Here is a 25,149-nt window from a genome sequence, read left to right as displayed (position 1 = left end):
AAGAGAGGTGAATTTTATAACTGGCTGTCCATGCGTGCGGCTTCTGCTGCTCATTTTTGCTGAATGATTGAAAATGAGTAAAGAAAGGTAGGTCTTAAAACTACCATGATATGTTAGTACAATGATGTTGACAGGACTGACATTGGCAAGGAGAGTTCAGAGGAATAGGGCCGTATCAAGGGAATAACATATGGGTTTGTGCTTTGTACGAATACCGCAGTTAGTTAAAACTGCCACTGTTTTTTGCTGTAATCCCATATCAATTTAGGAGTCTTAAGCCATAGCATTGATTTATGTGTGAAGAAGAAATCTTTCTACAGTAGCATTTCCCAAGTTAGCCTCTCAAAAAAAACCCAAAACCAAAAATAAACCCCCAAAACAACCAACCAAACAAAAATTCCATCCCCAACTACTCCCCCAGTAAACAAAAAAGCCACAAACCCCACTGCAATTAGAGATATCTATTGCTTTTGCTCACTTTAGAACATTTTCACAGCTGCATTGTCAGCCTTGGGTCTCCTTCCAACAGCCCACTGTGGCTGGATAGAAGTATAGTCCCTGTAGGTTTTAAAAAAATACAAATGTGGTAAATTTGTAACAGCTGAAGCAAAATGTTAAAGCTGTTGGCACCCTGCGTGAGCTGCTAAATGGTAAACCTGGTTGTTAGTATTGGCAAGGTACTTCAGTTTGTGTAGATTGTTGCTAATGAAATGTGCCTATACCAAACCAACCTATCTAACTGATTGCTGTGTTGGGAGCACCAAGCTTAGAGTAACAGGAAAGAAGTGTCAAAAGCACAGCAGCTATCAGGAAAAGATGTTGCCAGCTTCCCGTAGGAATGATCAGTACGGCCTTTCCCTTTCTAGCCTATATATAGTGTCTATAACTGTTTATCCTTTTCTATTCTTCTTCTTAGTCTGTATTTTTTTTCTGCTTATTTGTGACCCGTGTGTTTAAAAAGAGAAATGAGTTCACACAACTTCTGATGGATTAATTAGTTCTGGGTTTATTTTCTTAGCATTTTTAAGGATATTTGCCACTTCAGTCTGCTTCTATATAAGTAATTGTGATACCAACATGTTTCCTATCATAAACTTGTCATGACATTTTTACAGACATGTTTTACTACCTGGGTGGGAATTTTTCTGACTTCCTTAATAAGATAGGTAGCTATGAGGACCTTTTGCAGTGTAGAGCAGCTACCTGCCTGTTTTCATTCTTGTGCATTTTATTAATTTCTGTGGTTGAGCACTTTTAATGATTTTCTTTCAAGTGATTTTTCATGCATGTAACGTTTAAGGTATGCATCTTTCCCATGTACACAAGAGCAACTATTTGTGTCAGCAGCAGCATTTATAGCCCTGCATCGCTCCTTAGTGTCATCCTTTTCTCCAGCAATGATACCCATGGGACAATGCTGTCCAAACACAACTCCATTTTTTTCTACCCTTCTATTTAAAAGAGGAATTCAATGGCCATTTATCATAAACCGTTGGTTTCTTGAAGTTGTTTTCACCGTGCTAATTTTAATGCACTGGTTCAATTATATCTATTGTGTCTGGAAATATTTTTTGTCATTTTTTTTCTTTTTACTATAGATACTTATTTGTTCTTTCTGCAACTGATGATCCACAAGTACACCCGTGTTCTGGATGTATGTGCCTTGTGGTACTGTTAGGACAATGTACTCATCTCCTCCTTCTGTCCCTCCTGTTTGTAATGTGGTGTATGCAGTTTTGTGGCCAGCTTTGTTGTGCTTCCCTCTCAGCCTTTAGTGGAGCGAAATTATCCTACTTCAGTTTTTCTCTTTTTGTCACCTGTAGTTATTGTTCTGCATTATTGCAACTTCCATCCTTGTGTCTTATTTGACAAATACAGTTTTTCAGATGTTGTCCTAATAATAGTCATCATCATTTCAGTTCTCATCTTGCCAAACATGAGGAAACATTGGTTGTGGAGCTCCTGCTTGGCAGTTTCTGTATCTTTAGCTCTCAGACTGTTCCTTTCTTTCAGGCACTCATGATAATTGCATATGCTGTTGCTGTACTTGTGAATAAGCCCTCTTCAGCTCACTTGTGAGAAACAGGGACTTCATATCAACCTAATACTTTGATATATCCAGCTTCTGCCTAGACAGACAGAGGTTTCCCTGTCACAAACAGCGGTACTTCAGTTCTTTTACCAATTGAGGGCATCAAGACGACTGTGTGCAACACTGATGATAGCTAGCATTAACATTTGCAGTTATTCAATAAACTCCATTGTTTGTTCATACCCAGCCATATATATAGTCGCAGCTGTTTACATAGTAGTTTGCCTCTCTGTTACTTTATTTTTATTTTCAGAATCTTTAGTGTGGGATCTGTGTTTATTTGTGGTTCTTGCTACATCTTGGTCCTCAGCTACACACTACCCTAAAGGTATTTCTTTCTCCATGAATTTTTGAAGTATTCTTTTGTTCCATTCTTCAAGACAGTGTTTTAGTTTTTTATTTTTATTGCCAACTTATTCAGCAAAAGGTACTAAATACGAAGAGAGAAACAATTCCCTGTGGACTTCTCCTGCTTTGGATGAGGTTTGCAGGCACCCTGAACACTTGTTTTGAGCTAGATACCGTGGTAACTACCATTCCAGTTATTAACATGGTGTTCTGGCCTTCAGAATTTACACAGTGTGTATTCTTGAAAACCTGTTAAGTCAAAGGGTTGTCTCATCAATTAAGAGGTATTTCTTTGTTTATAAGTGACAGTTTTGCATGCTTTTCTTGTTCAGAGACTTCTTCAAGTAGTTGATCAGCATGTGGAACCAAATGAAGGAGATCTGCACACCTGAGCTTTAAGGCCCTATGATTGTTTGCTTCTGAAATCAATGGAACTCCTATACCACCTTTTGGTACCACTGCATTGTATATTCCCTAACGCTTCAGAACCTTCTTTCAAAGGTCTACAAGGTTTTTAGAAGTATTTTTCAGGGAAAAGTAGAGATTGATGGGCCTTCTGATTTTGGCAAAGTATCTTTCCTTCTGGATTCAACAGTGCAGTAGTTCAACCAACATTGCGGAAACCCACATTCTGTAATTTAGTGAGAGTCTTATGGCATCCTTTGGTAGACTCTTGAGATGGCAAACTAGAAGTCCTCAGTAATGGTCTGGCTACAGTGGAACCAATTTTTCCTCTTCAAATTTGGTACTGGTTACAACCAAAGACGGGAAATAAGGGAATTTTATGGAAGAAACTTAAGATTTCAGTTTTTCAAATGAATCAACCAGCATGCACTTTAGAGTTGCAGTTAATCAGGATTTCATGTTTTTTAATAAGAAAAATTCCTAGGATTGGTAGGTGGGCTATCTCCAAATGTTGGCGAGGAATTTCTTGTATCGATAACTAAATAACTTCCAGGAGGAAGCTTAAAGTAATACTTGAGGCAGCTGATAGTCCTGAGTTCTTGGGTTCAGCTTATTTAGTGGAACATCAGTTCACAAAGGAAAATTTTTCTTTCTGAGGATAGTTTTATTTAATCTAGAATGGAACAAGATAATTATTATTAGGTTCTTTATGTGTAGGTCATGGCTTCTTGAGGAAATAAATGATAAGAAAGAGCCATAGTTCACAGGAATAAGTGCTTGTAATGATGTAATGATTTCAGTGTTTAAGAAATAATTGATTCCTAGTTCGAAACTCTTCCAGTACTGTGTTCTTCCCTTCTGGTCTATGAAAGCACACAGGCAAAATGTGCTATTGCGTTAGCTTGAGGTTATGTGAAAAAGATCTTTTCTTACCTAGGTGACTAGCTAATAATCCTAGAAATATTTTTAACCATTAAAAGATGCATTTAATTGCCTTCTCAAACTGTTAACTAATCTTTCCCAAGAGTTAACTGGAAAAATCCACCTTAATTCCAATTCAAAGAGTGAAATTAGTCCAGAAAGACCCTTGTGAGCCTCATTCAAGACACAGTTATGAATGAGTTTGCCAGGATACCTCAGATTTCATTTCACTAAATGCCTTGGTGAAAACATATATCCTGTTTCATGCACTTCCATAGAAGTTCATGGGAGATTACACATCACATGAATGCACGATAGATTAAATTGATACATCCGTTTAACATGTATCACTTGGACATCCCACCACTTCCTTCCTGAAGTGGTAGAAAAAGCCCAGAAGCGTGTGTCAGTCACACCTCCTTTTCCTTTCAGGCTTTCAAGCAGACACGTATTGGAATGAGTTTTGCATACGAATCAGCTACAGTATCATACTATGGATAGCAAATATTTGTATTGTGCCTGAACTCTTGGCGCTCCCACAGTGTTGAATGGGGTTTTCATTTTCTTTGTGCTGCCACCAGTGAGCATAAAGGCAGAGCTATCTCTTCTATCCCAGTTGAATTCCACCTCTGCTGTGGAATCTTGTGCCTATGTGACTCAGGAAGAGATGGAGGGAGGGAGGGTCGGAGGATCATGGAGATATTTGGGTAGGCAGTGCCTCTTGAAGAATCTAATTACGGTAAAGGTAAGTGATATTTTTTTTCTTTCTGAATGGTCAACTTATAAGGTTCGTGAAAGGAGATTGCCTCTGTTCATCATTGTACAATTTGATCAAAATACAGAAAGATCAATTTGCCTTCAGTGTTGTGTTTCTGTGTGGTTGTAGTTACAATTAGCAGACCTTTTTCTCCACAGTTTAATGCTTATCACAATAAAAATAGAATACTTCATTTAACTGTAAAAGAGGAAAGCCACAGCAGCACAGGTTGAAGGTCAGCATGAGACAGCCATGTTTCATAGTTTAGAGCCAGACTATTTGAAAAACATGCTGGCAAATGCTGGTTCACTTTTATTTACTTTTTTCTCTATTAGTATGTTTTGTCTGAGTCAGCAGCTTCTGTTTTAAAAAATAATAACTCAAATGCTAATCAGTTGTGAATCAAAGAACTTGAAACAAAATAATTACTTTCAAGTGTCTTGAGACTGTTCTGCACCAGTAGATGTGCTGTTTGACTAAGCAGCAACCTGCTACTCCTGCCAGGCATCAGTGTGGTTTTGTATGGTGGTTACACGCATTGTGAGGCCATTACCTTATAGCTAGGTTTGTCTGAGACAGAAAGTGAAAAGTTGTAGCTAATCTCTCCTTACTGGATGATTTATCAGTCTTAGACTAAAGTTAAAAGATTATAACTTCTAGGCACTTGATTGTAAGCCAACACTGGATTTTTTAACTTGCCAACCTGTAACGTATATGTAAAAATTTGCTTATTGCTTTAGGAAAAGTAATTATATACAAATGCAGACTTTGCAGGTACAGGTAGTGTGGTGTGGTCTTCATCAGTTTTGGTACCACCAATTGCTCTTGCTCCTGTCCTTCAAGAGTTCTTCTGTCTGAATAGAGCACTATATGATGTCAAGGTTAATACAGTGTCAAATTCACCTCTTAAATGTTTGCCTGGCATGAAGAGTGGACGCACCTGATGTGTTAGAATGTTTTATTCTACTTTCTTATTTTAAAGCAGTTTCAGTTTTACATAGGGCTGTTCAAATGAACCATTCCCACTTCTGTTGTTTGAAATGGAGAGCTACACTGCCACACTTTCTTGGCTAACTATGAATAGTATTTAAAGAAGTACAGTTGATATTTATTGTGTAATGCAGATAGGCAAGTAAATTTTTTTCATGTCTGGCACAGTTAATATTCTGTGCTGAGATTTCTTGTAAACTTGTTATTCATCTTTTTTATGAGTCTTCGGTTAGGCTAATCGTAACCATTAAGTAGTTCTGAAGGTTATTATCAGTGTTTCAGAAAGATTCAAAAAGTATGAAAACGTATTGTGCAGGTCCTGTTTTTGAAATTAAGATTCTTCTCTCCATTTGTTTCTTTAGAAATCAGCAATTACTTGGTCTGTGAATCCACTTTGGAAATTAACAATCAGCAGAAAGCAGATTGCTCTGCCTGCAAAGCCTAACAAATACCATTGCCTATGCTAGTGGTTGAATGCTAGCCTTTCTCTGCACGAGGGCAGGGGTGCCAGGGGTCTTGCACTGGTCTGATACAAAGCTTTGTATCTCTGCTGGAACACCGTCATTGAAAGTGGCAGTTTTGACACTGCCAGAAAACATTTTCATACAAAAAGTATCCTTGGTGATATATTCCAAGTCAGGTTCATTCTTTAAACTCCAATGACTAATTTCTGCGTTGTGAAGGTTGCAAGGTCAAATATTTTCCGAGTCAGTCATCTTTTTCCTTATTCTTTATATGGTGTGAAACTCTTTCAGAGAAACAGTGGAAAATTTCAGTCCTAAATACAAAAGAACATAAGACAAAGGGGTAAATCTGACAATAAGAGAAATGCGAAAAAAACCCAAAGGGAAACATTTTTGATTCTTCCACTGCTGCTGAGATGGCTAAAAAGCCCATGTGGTAGCTTAAATGTGCATTTATATCCCATCTGAACTCTATGATATAAATCAATCTGCAAGACAAGAAAAGCAGAAATCTTCCATCAAACTCTGGACATCATTTCTGATTGATATATTAAGCAGCCATGATCTAAGACAATCATACGCATCTGTCAGGACAGTCTGCTTTACAGTCTTTCTTCCAAGCTGCTGCAGCAGAAGCAGGAGATATACATTTATTTTTCTAGCAATACTAGAGGAAGTGGGGTCTCCTTTGCAAATAAGAATATTATTAATTTTGTATATCATTTTTCTCAGTAATAGTGTTTGTGTAAACCAATAGAGCAGTATTCTGAGGAGCAACACAGTTTTCTTCAATGGTCTTTGAATATATGTGGGACATCTGAACTTGCAAGTGTGGAGATACTCTTTAAGAGAAGAACAAATTTTTACGAAGTCTTGATACTTGAATGTCTGGGATTCAGATAACCCAGATGAACCTTTCATATTTTCTAGAGAGTTATTGATGAAAAACTTTCTTAAAGACTTAATCTGAATCATGGAAAACTCTGTTGTGTTCACGTTTGCTCTTCTCTCCCTTAACCTGGCAATGGCAAATTCCAAACTGCAGTGCTGTTTCCCTTCTTACCGCGCCTGCTGGTTAACGTGTGAGCAAATGGGCAATGCTGAATGCCTGCTGCCTACCCAACAACTCTGGCTTCTATGCTTCTTTGGATCTGCTTACTAATCTTTATTTACCAACAACCCTTGCTTATCTATGCTGTATAATCTGACAGGACTGCAGTATGTCCAGCATGGAGGGCAGACACTCCTGCTTTGAAGTCCTGCTTTGCTAGCTTTCTCTTTCCTGTAATCTTCCTCCTACTCTTGCATCACTTCATCTTTCTTTCCTTTGTGTGAAGATAATTTGCCTGCAGTTGCTACTTGGGAGGGAGCAACACGTTTTGGTTGGTGTAAAACACGGTTGATTAAAAGGCTGTCGTTCCAAACAAGTCGTCTTCACCTAGTCTCCCATCATTTTCCAGGACAATCTACGTAAAAAGGATGATCGTATTGAAGAATTGGAAGAGGCACTCAGAGAAAGTGTTCAGATAACTGCAGAGCGGGAAATGGTGCTAGCACAAGAGGAGTCAGCCAGGATCAATGCTGAGAAACAGGTCTGCAATCTTATAAAGTCACTGGTAGTCCTCTTAGGAATGCAACCAGACAGTGGAGTTCTATTTTCCCTGTTTTACTGTGAAACACAGCTGGTTTTGTTTGATGATCTTGTATCTCTGTTCCAATATTTGGTAACGGAACTTATAAAGCCTTCATGATAAGTTGTACTTCATAGGTAAGATTTTCTTGAAATTAGAAAGACATATAAGGTATACTGAGCTTTAAAATATTATTTGAAGCAGTAACTCTTCTGATCTGACCTTCCTGTCATCTTCCTATGTGTAAGCATACTTACTTCATCGTGTTGTTATTGTATATATTTAAAAACAATGATTTTTATTAGCGCAGTTGTGTTTATGGACAGTTTTCTCATTGCATCGCAAAATAACTGGATAAAGAGACACATCCCTTGGCTTGAGCCAAGAGTACACACAGAAAATGCACACTTATGTGTTGAAGAAACAAATGTATACTTTTATACATTAATTGACTCAGTGCCACCGATAATATGCTCTGAAGAAACATGTGCGTGCCTGATTTTAACTCATGTAAGTAATCATCAAGAAAATATACCATAAGTAATGAATAAAATCCCATGAGCTTTTCATAAAGGTTTTAAAGCAGAACCTGACATTCTTAACTGTGCTTTTCGTGAGCCTCTTCAGTGTTTCCTAGTGTTCTTTGACTGCAATCAGCAAATAGGAACATTTGGGCAGTTGCATTGCAATGGAGTGATCTCCTCCTTCGTTAGTTAGTTAAAAAATGTTCTGACTAAATGCACTTCAAAAGGTTTGAAGGAAATTTTTCCAACATGTATTCTCACATCACATACTTCAACTAAAAAGAAGATATCTTAGTAATACTCCAAGTTTCAGGAAGTAAGCAACTGTTTCTCTTTAGGGTGGAGTCAAGCTCTGCTCTTTGCTGATAGAGATATTGAAGATAACTGATTACTGTAGCCTAAGATCCTAGACAACGTTGCAGTGTTGTTCACTTTCAATAATGCCTTCGTTCCAAACTTCTGGTAGCCTTCAAAAGACTAGAAATAGAAATGCTAACTAGGTAATGAATACCACATCAAAGATTAGAACTTCTTGAAAGGAAGATGTATATCTCACAAAGGAGCAGATTCTACACTGAGATGCAAAAGTAAACAGGATAGTATATGATTTGATGCATAGAATATCATAATGGTTTAGTTCCTTTGTCACAGGACAAAGTGACCATTTTAATATTCTTTGAGCACCTAGAAGCTTGTAGAACACACCTGTTTGTGATGTCTGAGCTTGAAATGCAGAACAAGAGGCATAAGGCTTAGTGACTTTTTGAGCGAGGCTTTTGAGTGCATTTATTTTGTAGGGGTGAGTAGTGTCTGAAGTTCGGTAACTAACCACAAAGACAAACATTTACAAATTTCATGCATGCATAACCTAGATTTGTGTTAGAGGATGATCACTGGTGTTCTCAGTATTGAAAGTGGAAGGTGGGTGATGTACAGTTGCAAAGGATGAATAGCTTACATTTGATTAATTTGTAAGCAGGCATGCTAGTAGAATTGAAGTGATGGAAGCTACAGACAAGATTACTGCACAAATGGGCTCAACCTGTGCACAAAAGATTTTTGCATAGATCCACAGCACTGGGAGAGCTGCTTAGCCCCATTTTGTGCAGTAGGATTTTGGTTTGTTTTCAGTTAAATACAGTGAAGTAATAGAGTGATGGCACATAGCTGGTTTTCCAAGGTGAGGAGGAACTTTCCTTTAAATATTTTCATTTCATAGTCCTTCAATTACCTTAAAAGAATGTCCTCTTTGTTTTATTATGTTCTATGGAGTTTCTTTATAGAATTGTTAAAGACACCCTTAGATAGCTTTAGCGTTTTAAATGCAAGGCTTTGTTTTCTATGCAATATAAATGGCAAATCCTGTGATTTTTACAAACAATAATATGTTAGGATCATTCTTAGACCAAGTATGAGTGATACATGTGATTTTTGAAATGTTAATGTTGTCAAAATTGATTATAATTTGCTTTTAATTGCATGCTTTTTCTTTCCTCTCTTCTGTTTATCTTTTTGTTTTCTACCATTCTGCCACTTCACTGCCTGTCTGAAGCTGTTTAATGAATCAATGCATGAGGTCAACCATTTTGGCTTTAAGTGGTTCAAGGTATGAGGACATCTCATTTGTGTGTACCTCTGCCCTAATATTTAATGTTGGTTTTGTAGCCCTGTGTTGTGCCATCCTACCCTCTATCATCTCATGATGTACGGTTTCCTGTGATTTTACAGGCTTCATATTTGAATTACAGTGTCCATTAAGCTACTCAGAATTTCATAGTTCTCAGATTAAAATCTGTTCTCTTTAGTCCTATGTTTGAAAATATCCAGGCGGTGGTTAACTGTGTTAATACACAATCTATAAATGGCAAGTTGTCACCAGCTGACTAAGGCTTTCTGTTTATTTCAGGATCTTAGACCTGTTCTTTCTTTCACTATCACAAAAATAAAATTAAGCATTTCCTGCTGAGAACAATGCACCCATTGGATTGGACATAGTTTTATTAACTTTATTATTCTATATAATAGAAACCCTGCTGTATAGAAACCAGATAAGGGAGTCTTACATAGATATAAAGACTTGAAAGTTCTTCATTCTTTCTAACATATTCACCTGGTTTTGTTGGTGCATCTGCTGAATCCTTTATGTAACTATTACTGTAAATTCCTTATAGCTGTGGAGTTATGTACAACTATGGCTGATACCACTGGTTTAGCCCTCTAGATCAGAGGTCAGAAGGTGTATGGAGACTGCTTTTTAAGTACTTTCCCTAAGGCTGAAGGTAGGATTTCTTGGATAAACACTTGTATTATAAAGTTCTCTCTACTAGAGATGGCAAAACCAAATATAGATCCAGGCACTTTTTCTGCATTAACCAAATCTGAGTTTACTTCAGTAAAGCTACTGTTACACTCCTTAGGAAAAAAAACCCAAACAACAAAATAACTCCAACCAAAACACAGCAATTCCCTGCTCAAAAATACAGTGATAGTTTTACTTACCTAGGAAAGACTGCTGGTCCTGTCTTGATCACAAACTTTCTTTCACTGTCCTGGTGCATCTTACCATCCCTTCTTCTGCAGCAGGACGCAGGAGGTTGTCTTACATATCATAAACAGCACCATTCCAAGAACAATGCTGGAAAGGTGTTTCGATCTTCAGGGAAGAGTAAGACCTTTTTTGTGGAACAAAGTGAAACAGAAGTACAATTTCTGTGATTCAGTGTCAATCGATAGGTGGTGTTGGGTCCTTGGTTGAAGGAGTGCAGCATTAGAATTACTTTCATTTTGAGCCTTTGTTATTGGAGGGCATAGTTCACAGATGTATACTGACCTAAGATACATACACCCTCCTTCTGTTTGCTCACTTTCATGCCCTTGCTTCGCTGCGCTTCACTTCAGTTTTCCCAGCCTGGGTCTTTCTTGGGCCATGCTGTGAAATGGAGCAGTGACATAATTCATGGTGAGAATTATCTTAGTTTGTGAAGGAATTTTTTTCACATTAACCAATTCACTGATCTGGTTCATGGATCCCCGTGCAGAACTTGAGGTACATCAGAGGAAGCATTGGACTGTGAGGGCAAGACTGACAACTGGAAGCAAGAATGTCTTAGTACTGTAACTAAAAATATTTTTGCCAGAAGCTGTTATTTGTGGCCTTTACAACCGGCTACTGTTTCTATGAGTGAGATGGTGCATTGCCTGACTGCAACATGTTTCTCTACGTTGCTTTATTTCCTTCAAATTTGAAAAGCAGTAGGTTTTAGAAATTTAAATAGTATTTCTGATGATGATAGTGCAGCTCTGTTCTTTTATGAATACCAACTCCGCCTTAATTGTAGTCTGTATGTAGTATCAGCTAAGATCTTACTCCTTACCCTAAAATGTTACGGCAAATAAATGCATGTAATACTAGCCATTACCTGTTCCTTCCTTCCTTCTTTAAGTAAACTTCCTTCTTACTTAAACGGAAATTGCTAAGTTGGCAACCTGATCTCGACATCTGCCATCAACTTTATTCAAGTTACAGTTTTCAGTGGGAAATTTTAAATGAGGTTAAGTATGTAGACCTATGAACACCTATATCTATGTTCATACACTGTACATTTTCAACCTACACAGGGCAGTTTTCTCTGCTTTGCCGTTTGAGGAAAAATAAAATACTGACTATTGTAATAGTAATGTATTGTTTAAATGTATTTTCTTATGCTAATTCCTTTCTCCCACTATCTTTGTAAGTTATTCCAGCAGGTGTTAATATTCTTTCCATTACATATCTCATGTAAGAAGTGTTAATAATAAGACTCCTGAATTTTTCTATCACATATGCCTCCTTCAAATCCACATCTATTTATCAAGGAAAAATAAACATGCAAGACATTAATAACTCAACTCAGACCTCCTTCACAGTTTTCTCCTTTTTCCCCATCTCCCGTTGACTGAATTTCCCCATAGTAAGTAAAAGGTCTGCAGAGTTTTGAACGTAGAGCACAGCCTCCAAGAGCCTTTTCTCTCTTACCTGCAAGTTAGTGTACAGAAACTCTAGCCAAGGTTTAAATGCAACTTCTCATTTGCACTTCTATCAGACCACCACTGTGGTCCTGTTTTAACTTTCTAGCATATATCACTTAGGCTTCATTTTCTTATAAGAATAGAAACTACGTTTACAGCAGAATTGTTATATATTGGACCTTATCCTATCAAGTGCCTTCTAAAAATGCAAAAATAAAAACACATAGCCTTTTAGCTCAGCATTCTGTTACTGAAATAGATCTAAAATATTTTCTAAAATACATTGAGTGTTGGAATTATTTCATAGCACAAATTCTAAAGGTTAAGTCCTACAGATCCCAAAATGTAAAGAAATCCCAAATGTAAAGTGGGATTCCTCATGAACTGCTTATCTATAGGTATTTTCTGAGCATCTTAGAAATGTCAGAATTCTGACTGGTCCATAACAAATACTGGACGGTTTTCTTTCAATGACTGTTTTTTGTGTCTTCTTCTATATCTCCTAATGGGAAGTTTGATAAACCAAGTGATTGTAGATCAAGGCAGTAATCCAAGGTATGGTTTTGGGGATGAAGGTGCTGGAGCCTCCTTTCTTTCCCCTGATTTTTCAACTCAGTTTCCATTCTCTTTGGCTGAACTTCTCTTAGATATGTTCTGCAAAGCTCCTTTCTGTAAAAGTCTGCCAAACTACTTTTGATTTTTGAGTGTGTGTATACACATGCATTTACAAAGTTATTTGCTTGTTTAGTTCATAGTAAGTAAAAATCTGTGCTATATCTTGTTTTTATTTCTTTTACTGGTATGAATTGTTTTTAAGAACTTTTTAACTCAGTTGTCAGCCTGAAGTATAGTCTTGACATTGGTTTTCAAGAGGGAGGGTTCTTTTCATTTTTTTTTTGTCTGATTCTTTTTCTTTGGCTAGAGAAAGTGTCTTTGCCACATAAAGTTGACTGTACAGTGTGTCCTTGTCAGTGGATAAGTTTACAGTCATTTTTAGAAGCACTGCTTCTCCCTGAAGTTACTACTTCTCCCCAGGCATTTAAATGTATTACATAGCCCGTTCCTTTAAAGACACTCAGATTTGTATTGAGTCACACCCCTTACGTGGGGAGAGTGATTCAGTCTGTAGTTCTTTCTGTATTCAGTAATGTCCCTTTTAAGAGGTGTAACAGAGTGGAATTTTTATTCTTTTCTGTCTTCAATTCTTCAGCTGTGCCTAGATGAGGCCTTGGGGGATATTTCTTTTTTTGCCTCCAGTATAGAAGAATGAATAGGAAAAAAACTGATGAATAAAAAATCATGCTGAAAGTCTTTGGGACAGAGATCTTTTTCTAACGTTACAGGGAAAAAACTTTGAAAAACTTTTGATTCTGTTTAATTTGTTGTACTTGTTTAAGGTTGCAAAGTGGGCAAAATTTGATGAATTTTAGGAGAACTGGGACACTGAAAGGGTAATTAATCTGTGTTCAAACTATACATTGAGCATTTTATATGTAAGTCACTTTTTCATTTGATGAAATGAGAAATACTGATGAAAACTGTTACATAGAAATATGGTGCAAATGCTGATTTTAAGATTATTTTGTCGGGGATTTTATCCCTTTTTAATGTTTAATAGATAAATACTGATTTCACATTATACCTTTTATTACAGTCAAATATACTAGACAAAGCTCTATCTTGGCATCTCTTTACCCATTATATTATTCTCTAAAGTATTTACCTCTGGGTAGTATTTTATTTGTTGTGGCTCAACAGAAATTCAAAGACTTTAAGTTGCCTTCAAGTCTACTTTGAAGGAGAAAGTCATGCAGATTTGGTTACATTAATGCTTAGTTGGAATTTTAAGGACCCAGCCAAATACCTGTGTTAATATTTGTTCAAACCTAGTTTGGGGCTCTTTTCATTTGGAATTTCTTTTTCATTTTCCGGTTGTGTTCTTTAACTGTGATATTACATGCAAGTTTGATATAACAGTATGTAAATTAAAGCATTAGAAAAGTTCGTTAGACTTGTACATTCATAAATTTAAAAATGTATATTTTTTTTCCAACATAATTTATTTTTCCCAAAGTTCCATGAAGTGCAAGGAAAGAAATTGTATTCCTTTCCAGACCATTTCTCCTATACAGAAAAACACAGAAGAATTACAGACTTGAGGCTCATTAAATTGAGGATGCCTCTTCTTTTTGAAACATTTCCCATTCACACAAAAACTACCAGACTTGGCTCTATTGCTGTTTACCATCAGATTCCTTCATCAAATTTCAGCCTGAGTTCAGCTGGCTCAGTACGGTGGGGTTGTTTTTTAGTTATTATGGCTAGATTCTTCTATTTGTGTTTTGTTAACTACAATGCTAACGAATTGTTTCCACAAGTTAGTGGGGGTGGAAACTTTCCTGAGCTTGCCAATAAGCCTGTAGTTCTTCAGTTAGCTCCCCCCAAAGTTTTTAATCTTTCTGTGGCAATGCATGTGCTTTCACATAATGACTGTGCTTTCATGTATTTATGTTCATGATCCTTAATGTCTTTTGGGAAAAGTGTCAAAGTTGTATGTGGAATTAGCATACCATTTTTTTCACTACTTGTAGCGAGTTAATACATCATCCCAGAATTTTTCTCTTTGTAGAATCAATCAATGGTATGTAAATTGACAGTCTACGCTATGCTATGTAGCACAGCATTAAATATTTACTTTGAATATTATTCATTTACGTCTAAGCTGTCTGCTGTGCTGACATACCCTAGTTAAGTCGAAACTGTCTAAAATGCAGCAAAATGGAAATCAGCATGCTCTACGGGAGACTTGTAAAAAAATGCTGAAGTCCTTGGGCAATTAGTCTGAGCTGAAAGGCTTTCTTCGGCCCATTTGCTACTGCTGCTTTAGCAGCAGTCACAGAATAGATGTACCCTGAGAAAGGTGAGGTTAGTTTGAAGACATCCATGTTTAGAGTTGTGGCTGGAGTATCATAAATTAACCATAGTTGTTAAGATTCTGTTCAGATGTAAGCAATTGTGCTAAGTGAGTGTGTGCAGAATGTGCTAAGGGTGCTGAATTCTTGTCTCTCTGCCTCTGTAGAGGTTTTTAAATGGTGATCAAAAGACAAGTTTTTGCAAGATTGTTTGTTATCCCTTGATTTGTTTGTTATTCCTTGAAGTAGTGATTAGTGCTGGGTTCCCATGGTGCTGGAGAAGATTCATTGCTAGGCACAGAAGATAAAACACAGGACAGTTTCCTAGGACTGTAGATCCATGTAAAGTAAAACAGGACAGCTTCCTTTGCTTTGGTTGCAAGGGTTAAAAAGGGTAATGAGAATACTTCATCAAATAATGGTTCCAGTTGAGGGAAAGGCAGAAATGAAATTGCAACTTGTCTTCAGATACTGGAGACTACAACAGGTTTCTCTCCTCAATAGAAATCAGAATTCAGTTTTTCATTTATTTTTTCCAGGCTTGACTCAAATATTTTGTATGTGTTAAGCAGAGGCAATTATTTCTTCCTTCTCAAGAGCTCTTGTCCCAGCAGTAGGCTCTTGCTTATTTATATGGCTTATGGCCCTCATTTCAGAGATACTAACTAGCTGTCGAAGTTACCTCCAAGCATCCTAATGGGACACAGCTGTGATTTATTCAGTCCCAAAGTCTGGCAGATCAGGAGTGTTCTCTTTTCCAAATATCTGTGAGTTTGATTCCTTCTCCTTCATGTAAGAGCGCAGTGATCCCAGAGTAAGAGCAAAAAGCACTCTTAATACTCAAGTAACGTAGTTCTTTACAGAGACTCCTGCATTTCTATTTCTGTAGGTTCTGCAGAAGTAACATGGTAACGTGAAATACATGATCCGTCTAATAAAAGCACTAACACTAGCACTTTTTATTGTATAGAGCCATTACTGGAGACAGCAAGGAGCAATACAGAGCATTAACTCTTCTTCATTATCAGATCTTTTTTTTATAATGAAAGTTTTCGTTGAGAGACCAACTCAAGGAAACAAGAAACATCAGCTGTCTTAAGTGTCTCACTCTCACAGTGATAAAATTTGCATTCAACTGCAGTATCCTGCAGCTTCTCAGAGCGCAGTCTTTTGTTCTCTCCTTTTTCTCTTTGTCTTCTCCGATTTTGCTAATTAATAATGTAAGCATGTTAGAGTGGCACCAGTTCTATTAAACGGAAAAGCACTGTATTTTATCAGTGATGCTGAATGTACAAAAAACTAACAACCAAAAAAGCAAAGGCAGAAAGACGTAAGAATGCCACACATGAATATAAAGAAACAAAGTTCATCCCTGAAATTACTGCTGTATATTACAGATGATCAGGAGATCCTATCTTTCCTTTGGACGCCTGATAATCCATCAGCCATTTTCACAGCTTTGACACCGAGTCCCCTGTTTATTGTGAACTAAACAGAACTCTTCTTCTCCATGTGCACAGTCTGCAAGAGTCCTCCAATATTATACACAGTTCACCTTGGAAAAAAGAGGTGCTGGTAATCTGGCATCATCTCTGATATGGAGGTAAATGTGATATATAGAAACATCTGAATTTTTGCACAATATTCTGCTGTCTTTATTTCCAGTTGTCTTTAGATAGGATCTTCAACTGGCGAATTCTAACTTGTGAAGAAAAAAAAGAAAAAAGAGTTTTAAACTTGTCTGCATAGAATCTTATGACAATGTTCATTACCAGTGACCACACAGAACAAATGAAGCATTTATATAGAGTGATAGTGTAGGGAGGAACACTCTTTAGGTGAACATCTGTTCATCTTAGTCTATCTATATAGCACCTACAATTACAGAATAAAGGTTAAGGTAAAGGCTCTCAACCCTTTATGTATTGGCTTCAAAAGGATTAATAGTGTCACATTGGCATTGGAGGGACTGTTCACAAAGGCTTGTAGTGATAGGACACGGGGCAATGAGTCGACAAAGGAGGGTGTCCTCCTGGACCTGCTGTTTGTGAACAGAGAAGGCCTTGTGGGAGATGTGATGGTTGGAGGATGCCTGGGACAAAGCAGTCATGAGATGATAGGGTTTTCAGTTCTAGGTGAGATGAAGAAGGGAATTAGCAGAACAGTCACATTAAACTTCCAGCGGGCAGACTTTGGACTGTTCAGAAGGCTGGTTGGCAAAGTCGCATGGGAGACAGTCCTTAAGGGCAAGGGAGCCCACAAGGGCTGGGCACTCTTCAAAAATTGAATCCTAGCTGCTCAGGAGCAAGCCATCCCCATGTTCCAGAAAAGGAGCCAGCAGGGGGAAAAAACAGCTTGGCTGAGTAGGGAGATCTTGAGAGGCACCAAAAAGAAGAGGAATGTCTATGAGCTCTGGAAGAAGGGACAGGTGTCTTGGGTGGACTACAGAGGAGAAGTGAGATCATGCAGGGAAAAAATCAGGAGGGCTAAGGCCCAACTAGAAATCAATCTGGCTAAGTCTATGAAAGATAATAAAAAATCTTTCTACAAATACATTAACAATAAAAGGAGGACTAGGGAGAATATTCAGTCCCTATTGGATGCAGAAGGAAAAACAGTGACAGGGGATGAGGACAAGTCTGAGGTACTTAATGCCTTCTTTGCCTCAGTCTTTAATAGTAAGGAAAGTTGTTCCCTCTGTGTACAAACCCAGGAGTTAGAGGAGCAGAATGAGGCTCCCATGATCCAAGAGGAGGCAGTTAGAGACTTGCTTGCCCAGCTAGACACCCACAAGTCTATGGGGCTGGATGGGATCCACCCAAGAGTGTTGAAGGAGCTGGTGAATGTGCTTTCCAAACCCCTTTCCATCATCTTCCATCGGTCCTGGCTGACTGGGGAAGTTCCACTGGATTGGAGGCTGGCTGATGTTGTGCCCATCTACAAGAAGGGCTGCAGGGAGGATCCAGGGAACTACAGGCCTGTCAGTCTGACCTCAGTGCCGGGGAAAGTCATGGAACAGGTGATCTTGAGTGCTATCATGAAGCACATGCAAGAGAACCGGGTGATCAGGCCCAGTCAACATGAGTTCACGAAAGGCAGGTCTTGCCAAACTAACCTGATTGCCTTCTATGACAAAATGACTTGACTACTGGATGAGGGAAAGGCTGTGGATGTAGTCTTCTTGGACTTCAGTAAAGCCTTTGACACAGTTTCTCATAGCATTCTGCTTCAGAAACTGTCAGCCTCTGGCCTGGACAGGCACACACTCCCCTGGGTTGAAGACTGGTTGGATGGCCGGGCCCAGAGAGCGGTGGTCAATGGAGTTAACGCCAGCTGGAGGCCAGTCACAAGTGGGGTTCCCCAGGACTCGGTACTGGGTCCAGCCCTCTTCAACATCCTTATCAATGACCTGGATGAAGGCATTGAGTGCACCCTTAGCAAGTTTGCGAATGACACTAAGCTGGGTGGAAGTGTGGATCTGCTGGAGGGTAGGGAGGCTCTGCAAAAGCATCTGAACAGGGTGGACCGCTGGGCTGAGACCAATGGCATGACGTTTAACAAGGCCAAATGCCGGGTCCTGCACTTGGGGCGCAAAAATCCTATGCAGTGCTACAGATAGGAGACATCTGGCTAGAAAGCTGCCTAGAGGAGAAGGACTTAAGGGTGTTGGTTGACAGCCGACTGAACATGAGCCAGCAGCATGCCCAGGTGGCCAAGAAGGCCATTGGCATCTTGGCTTGTATCAGAAATGGTGTGACCAGCAGGTCCAGGGAGGTTATTCTCCCTCTGTACTTGGCACTGGTGAGACTGCACCTTGAGTACTGTGTTTAGTTCTGGGCCCCTCACCACAAGAAGGATGTTGAGGCTCTGGAGCGTGTCCAGAGAAGAGCAACGAAGCTGGTGAGGGGGCTGGAGAACAAGTCTTACGAGGAGCGGCTGAGAGAGCTGGGGTTGTTTAGCCTGGAGAAGAGGAGGCTGAGGGAAGACACTGCTCTCTACAACTACCTGAAAGGAGGTTGTAGAGAGGAAGGAGTTGGCCTCTTCTCCCAAGTGACAGGGGACAGGACAAGAGGGAATGGCCTTAAGCTCCACCAGGGAAGGTTCAGGCTGGACATAATGAAAAAATTTTTCACAGAAAGGGTCATTGGGCACTGGAACAGGCTGCCCAGGGAGGTGGTTGAGTCACCTTCCCTGAAGGTGCTTAAGGGATGGGTGGACAAGGTGCTGAGGGGCATGGTTTAGGAGTTGTTAGGAATGGTTGGATTTGATGATCCAATGAGTCCTTTCCAAACTTATGATTCTATGATTCTAATGAGCATAAACTGGAGAGAGGCAGATTTGGACTAGACATAAGAAAGAATTTCTTCACCATGAGAGTGGTGAGGCCCTGGCACAGGTTGCCCAGGAAAGCTGTGGATGCCAGGTGTTCAGGGCCAGGTTGGATAGGACCCCAGGTAGCCTGATCCAGTGGGAGGTGTCCCTGCCCATGGAAGGGGGTTTGGAACTGGATGATCTTTAGGGTGCCTTCCAACCCAAACCATTCTATTACTCTGTAACAGAGAAACCAGTAGCCATGATGTGTTCCTCTGTCCACCTACAGGCATGTGCGTACTCCTGCACCAGTAGTGAATAAGAAGGGCTTGAATTGGTGCCAGAGCTTCCGTGGTGGGGCAGAGCTATTCTGCTTTATACCCTTCTGCTGTCAGTGTGGTAGAGCTTTCAACTCCTCTCTTAGTTGAGGGTTGTCCTTACCTTCTGAACCAGAAATAACATTTTAATTTTGTCAGGGGGTGGGGGCTGTAGGATTTTTTTTTCTTGGTATTGCTTGCTTATTTCTCTCATTTTCCGCTGATATTTTTAGGTCTCAAAAAAGTATGATTAACAGCTTTCCCAGTATCTATAAGAATTTGAAAGTTCTTCCCTTAATTCAGAATAGCCAAGAATTTAGTTAAGTGTCTTGGATATAGTCTTTAAGAGTACCTAAAGCCACCCTACTGCTTTAACAAAAATCGGGCTATGATGAAACCATAATTCATTTCCCTCTTATTTTGTGTAAAGGTTTATTAGCTTGTGATTTAAGCAAACCATCTGGTCCTGCTGGCAATCCAAGTTATGTCAGACTCCGTTCTTTCTCTCTGTAATATGTTACTTGAGGCAGTTAAATTACATACTTAAGTCCCAAGTCTGGCCTGTGCTTTTTCCATGTCTTAACATCTGTTCTGGGAAAATTTTCTGGGATCCAAACAAGTTTGCATGGAGCCAGAACTCTTGCCTTTGTCTTTCTTTTCATGTCTATTTCTTTCCCTTCCCTTTGTCCTCAGTCCGATCAGTTCAACTAAGTAAAAGACAGTGCAGAAATTTGCAGTCCCTTTATCATTTCGGTAATGTACACAGTGAAGTAAAAAATATTTTAAATACTCAAGAGCTGTCAAAAAGGAGGAGAAAGTCCTCTGAGAGAGAGAGTTGCACTTTATGAGAAATGTTAATTATTTTTTTTTTCAGTCCTTGTAGCATTCTTACCACTGAGTTGTAATTGCAAGAATTTTTCTTTTGCTGGCCTAATTCATTCTGGGCAAGAGTACAGATTTCCAGTACATTTTGTCTTGTAATGCTAATTTCTTATTTATACAAGAAAGCCCTATGTTCAGAAAGCAAATAATTTTAAATATACAATTTAGCCTACTGAGGTGGTTTTGAAAATAAGCTCTCTAGTGATTGATTTATATAATGCTTGTGGAAAATTAATTTTTCATGTTGGTATTTGTATCTTTATTCTCTAAAATTTCATCATTTTGTATTCCCCCTGGAACTTTTGAAACACGATAATGAATATAAGTAGCTAACTCATAGCTCACTGTGTCTATCTGTAGATTGAAAAAAAACCAGTTTCTTTCTTTAAATCAGGAGCATAAAAATGTGTCTGTTTTCAGGCATGTAATTAAACATAAATTATACGTTTTCCTTGTATCACTGCATCCGAAGTACTGTAACTCAAGTTCAGGAGTAGAGTTCTTAGTGTATAGTCAAGTCTTTTTGCCATATCCTTTGAAACCTTTAATTATGGAGTGATGTGCAGTCTTTTGTGCTTGATCAAAATTAAACAAAAAAAAAGAATGAGGAAGGGAAAATAACAAGACAAACCCATACCTTGGACCATCTGTATGACTGAAACCTTAGCTAAATCAGTGAAAAACCTCGTGAACAAAGCGAAGTGAAAGAAAAACCTCATGAACAAAGCCTGGAGTACTGATTCGAGCTCTGAAGTCCCCAGCACAGGAAAGACATGGACCTGTTAGAGTAGGTCCAGAGGAGGGCAAATAAAATAGTCGAAGGTCTGGAGCACTTCTCCTTGAAGAAAGGCAGAGGAAATTGGGGTTGTCCTCCTTGGAGAAAAGGCTTTGGGGAGATCTCATTGTGACCTTTCAGTATATAATGGGAACTTATAAGAAAGATGAAGAGAGACTTTTTGCCAGGGCCTGTAGTGACAGGAGAAGGAGCAACAGTTTTAAACTGAGTGGGGGTGAATTTAGATTGCGCGTAAGGAGGAAATTCTTTACTATGACAATAGTGGGACACTGGAGCGGATTGCCCAGAGACGTTGTGGATGCCCTATCATTAGAATTGGTCAAGGTCAGGTTGGACGGGGCTTTGAGTGATATGATGTAATGAAAGACATCCCTGTTGGTGGCAGGAGGGTTGGACTAGTTGATATTTAAATGTTCCGTCCAACTTGAACCATTCTATGAAAAAAATTAATAACAAAGAGAAATGCAGTCTATTCTGCAAAGTTTGTTAATCTACAGGTGGGGAAAAGCTTGATCTAACATTTTTATGTAATGTACCGGTGATATGCTATCCTTAATAAATATTAATTAAACCAGTCATATATATTTGAACTATGGATGCATTCATGTCCTGTCACTTGAGACTGGAAAGTTTTCCTTTGCAGTGTATATGGAGGTTGTTCTCTAGCTTTTTCCTCTTTCTTTATATGCACATAGCATATAAAAGTGGATTGCGTTTCAGAATCGATCCTCTCCCCATGCAAGTGTTATTGTTAAGTGCATAGCATTTTGCTTCCCCTCTCCCCACATTTTTTTTTCCATATTGATGACTTTGTCTATTGCCTCTTTGTATTCGCACAGTACCGCTGCAGTGAATTCCATCATGTTACCAGCATTCATCAGACATTTGTTGCTTGGCTGGTGACCCAAAATTGCTCCACTTCTCTAAAAAGGTGTAAGCAGAAAGTTAAGCTCCAGAACTATCTTCCTGAGAGGGCTATAGAGGCCTTTTTCAATTTTCTCTGCAGTAGAAAAGTTCTCTTCAGGTGATCCATCACTGAGGACAAAGTTCACAATGGGAAGAAAAATGTAGCTGCCACTAGATCGTAATTTAAACACACTAGAGAGTTTGGGGATCTTGAGCTTCTTTAGTTAGCCTGTCTGTCTGTCTGGATTGACTTTAGGTATTGGAGTCTCTGGGTGCTGATTTTAAGAGGCAACCAATACCAGCCATGTCTGTTGATGTAGCCTTCTTCCTGGCCTGGAATACCTACAGTGTGTCAAAAATTTTCAGTAGTGCATTAGTTCTCACATAAGAGGTAGGAGTTTGAGCTCGCCTATCATGATCATCAGTAATCTTTCCAGGAGCTAGTCCAGAGCTTAGTAGGATCCCTAGCCTCATTAATATCCCTTTCATAATCCTTTCCATATCCCTTTCTTAATTTTACTGACTTTTGGGAAACTTGGCCAAGATCTTTGGAAGTCCCTGGCTTCACATTACGCAGAAAAGCTTACCGGAAGCACCTCATACTTGGAGATAATGTGGTAACTATATGTCTATGCAGTAGCGTGATTTCTGGTGTACAGTGGCATCAGAGCAGCCTGAAATTAGAGATCATAGGAGCAGGGACGTTAAGATGGTAGATAGGCTCCTGAAAAAGGCTTCAATTTTTTGGTATTACATCATAAATTGGCTATAAACTGGAAAGGGGCAGATTTAAACTAGATATAAGGAGGAGTTTCTCCACGAAGAGAGTGATGAGGCACTGGCACAGGTTGCCCAGGGGAGTTGTGGCTGCCCCATCCCTGGAGGTGTTCAAGGCCAGGTTGGATGGTGCCTTGGGCAGCCTGACCTAGTGCGATGTCCCTGCCCATGGCAGGGGGGTTGGAACCGGATGATCTTTAAGGTCCCTTCCAACTCAAGCTATTCTGTGGTTCTATGATTTTTTCTGTTTCTTTACAGGCTGCCATTGACACGGTAGACAAAATTCTATTGTAGTCCCTTTTCTTTCCATCTTGCTTCCATGCTTCTAAGGACACATAATACTGTGTAAAAAATTTATCCTTTGTCGGCGTTTCCATTTTCTGCTGCTTGTTAATCTCATACTGATCTAATTGACATAGTTTGCCCTCTTTCACATAGTGTATTCAATCTGTCAGAAACTCTGTCCTCTAAGGGAAACTTCATCCACCTTCATGTTCTTCCTTAAAGATAAGCTGTCACTTAAGGCCTAAAAATGATTATAAAACAGTCTCCATTTAAGTTCTCTGCTGATCCATCCTCCTCAGAATACATTAAGACGTTTCAGGCCTGTCTACAGAGAACTGAATCACAGGTAAGTCATAGATAGTCAGATATTCTGTATTTTATATACTATCATTTGAGCAGAGGGAAAAGAGGAGCAGGAGTGCACTCTTAACACCTTCTGAAGTGGAAACTTTCTAGTTATAGCTGACAGGGCACAAGCTTACCTGCAGTTAAATTGGGAATGTCAGCAGCATGTCTCTGAAAATGTCTCAGTGTGCCAAGAACTCAGGTTCTTGGCAAATATTTTTTCTTTATTATATAATTACCCACTCTCGGGGGGAAAAAATCAAGGCTAGATTTGAATTTTTTTGAATAGGCTAAATTAGATGTGCTTTGCAAGCAGTTTCCTTTCAGCTTATATTCCTGTATCATTTCTCACAGGACTGCTTACTGGGACATATACAGACAGGTCTGCGCTAAGATTCATAAGCTGCCAAATAAAATGTTTTGTTTTGTAGAAGTTTAATTGAAATGGTGCCATGGAATATCTATAACTTGATGGATCTGAACAATGAAGTCTTTATTGTGAATACAGTCATCACTATTTTGGTGAATTTTGTCTTTAGTAGTCTCATGACAAATGGTACTTGTTGGAGAGGATGGAAGGTAATGACAGTTGTAAACGAAGTTGTTGGCACAGTTTAAAAGCCACTTGCATTCCAGCCATTCCTAATACATGATTAAATCCATTTTCTGTTAACCTGCAAAAGTACAGTATATAACTTTAGAATTAAAAGAATTAGCAAACAGAGCAATGAGAAAAAGATTAAGTACGTGCTATAACCACTAGTACAAAGTACTCCTGCAGAATTAGATCTTTCCTTCTAGCACTAGGAGCCTTGGCCTAGATATCAGCCTCTACTCCTGTGTTGTGTCTTCTTAACAGCACGGTGTTGTTATGCTACAGATCTGCATCAAGCAAACCAGACCCTCAATGCTAGCATCACAAATCTTGATGGCTGGGAATGGAATGAAGGATGTCAGAAATCTTTCAAACCTGATTATGGAAAAAGATGTTTCTTCAAAGATTGTTTTGTCTTGGCAACTGACAGATTGACACAAGCCAGTTTGATTGTTGAGGTTGGCTGGGGACTTGTTTATTTGAGGTTGTTTTCTGTTATAAGCAGAGGGGTTTGTAGCTGGTATGCCTCTTTTCTTCTCAGTTTGAAGGAAAATATTTATGTAGGTAATTCTGATCCACCCAAAGGAAGCAGAACCTGATATATGAGAAGTCGATACACTAGTACACCTTCACTTCCCCAGCATGTTGCTATTTTTCTCTTTCTAGGCATCAGTTTCCATCCTAGTAATATTTTGCTGTTCTTTGTTTCTGCAGTTTTTCTTTGCATTCTCTTCTGACATATTTCTCTGTTTTGTTTTCTGACATTTTCTCTGTTTATTTTAAAAATTTACAGAGTTTCTGATTTTTTTTTATTTTGCACACTAAACTCTAGGAAGATAGGAAAAACTATGTGTCACTGAAATTCTCCTACAGTTTCTTTATT

General features: G+C 38.9%; 1 protein-coding gene across 13 annotated transcripts in view; it reads left to right on the top strand.

Moving 5' to 3' along the window:
* The window catches only part of ERC1 (ELKS/RAB6-interacting/CAST family member 1), a 302,814-nt gene that overhangs the window by 171,586 nt on the left and 106,079 nt on the right, over positions 1 to 25,149 (top strand). For 9 of the 13 annotated variants that reach the window (XM_054067600.1, XM_054067591.1, XM_054067580.1 and 6 more), the window contains one exon: positions 7,438 to 7,569. The exons of the other annotated variants lie outside the window; for them this stretch is intronic. In XM_054067600.1, the coding sequence (XP_053923575.1) occupies positions 7,438 to 7,569 (132 nt within the window). The remainder of the gene's footprint in view (positions 1 to 7,437; positions 7,570 to 25,149) is intronic. 13 annotated transcript variants of the gene reach the window in all.

The sequence above is a fragment of the Cuculus canorus genome, chromosome 1 (assembly GCF_017976375.1).
Source record: "Cuculus canorus isolate bCucCan1 chromosome 1, bCucCan1.pri, whole genome shotgun sequence".
NCBI lineage: Eukaryota > Metazoa > Chordata > Aves > Cuculiformes > Cuculidae > Cuculus > Cuculus canorus.
This window is presented reverse-complemented; position numbering and strand designations above follow the sequence as displayed.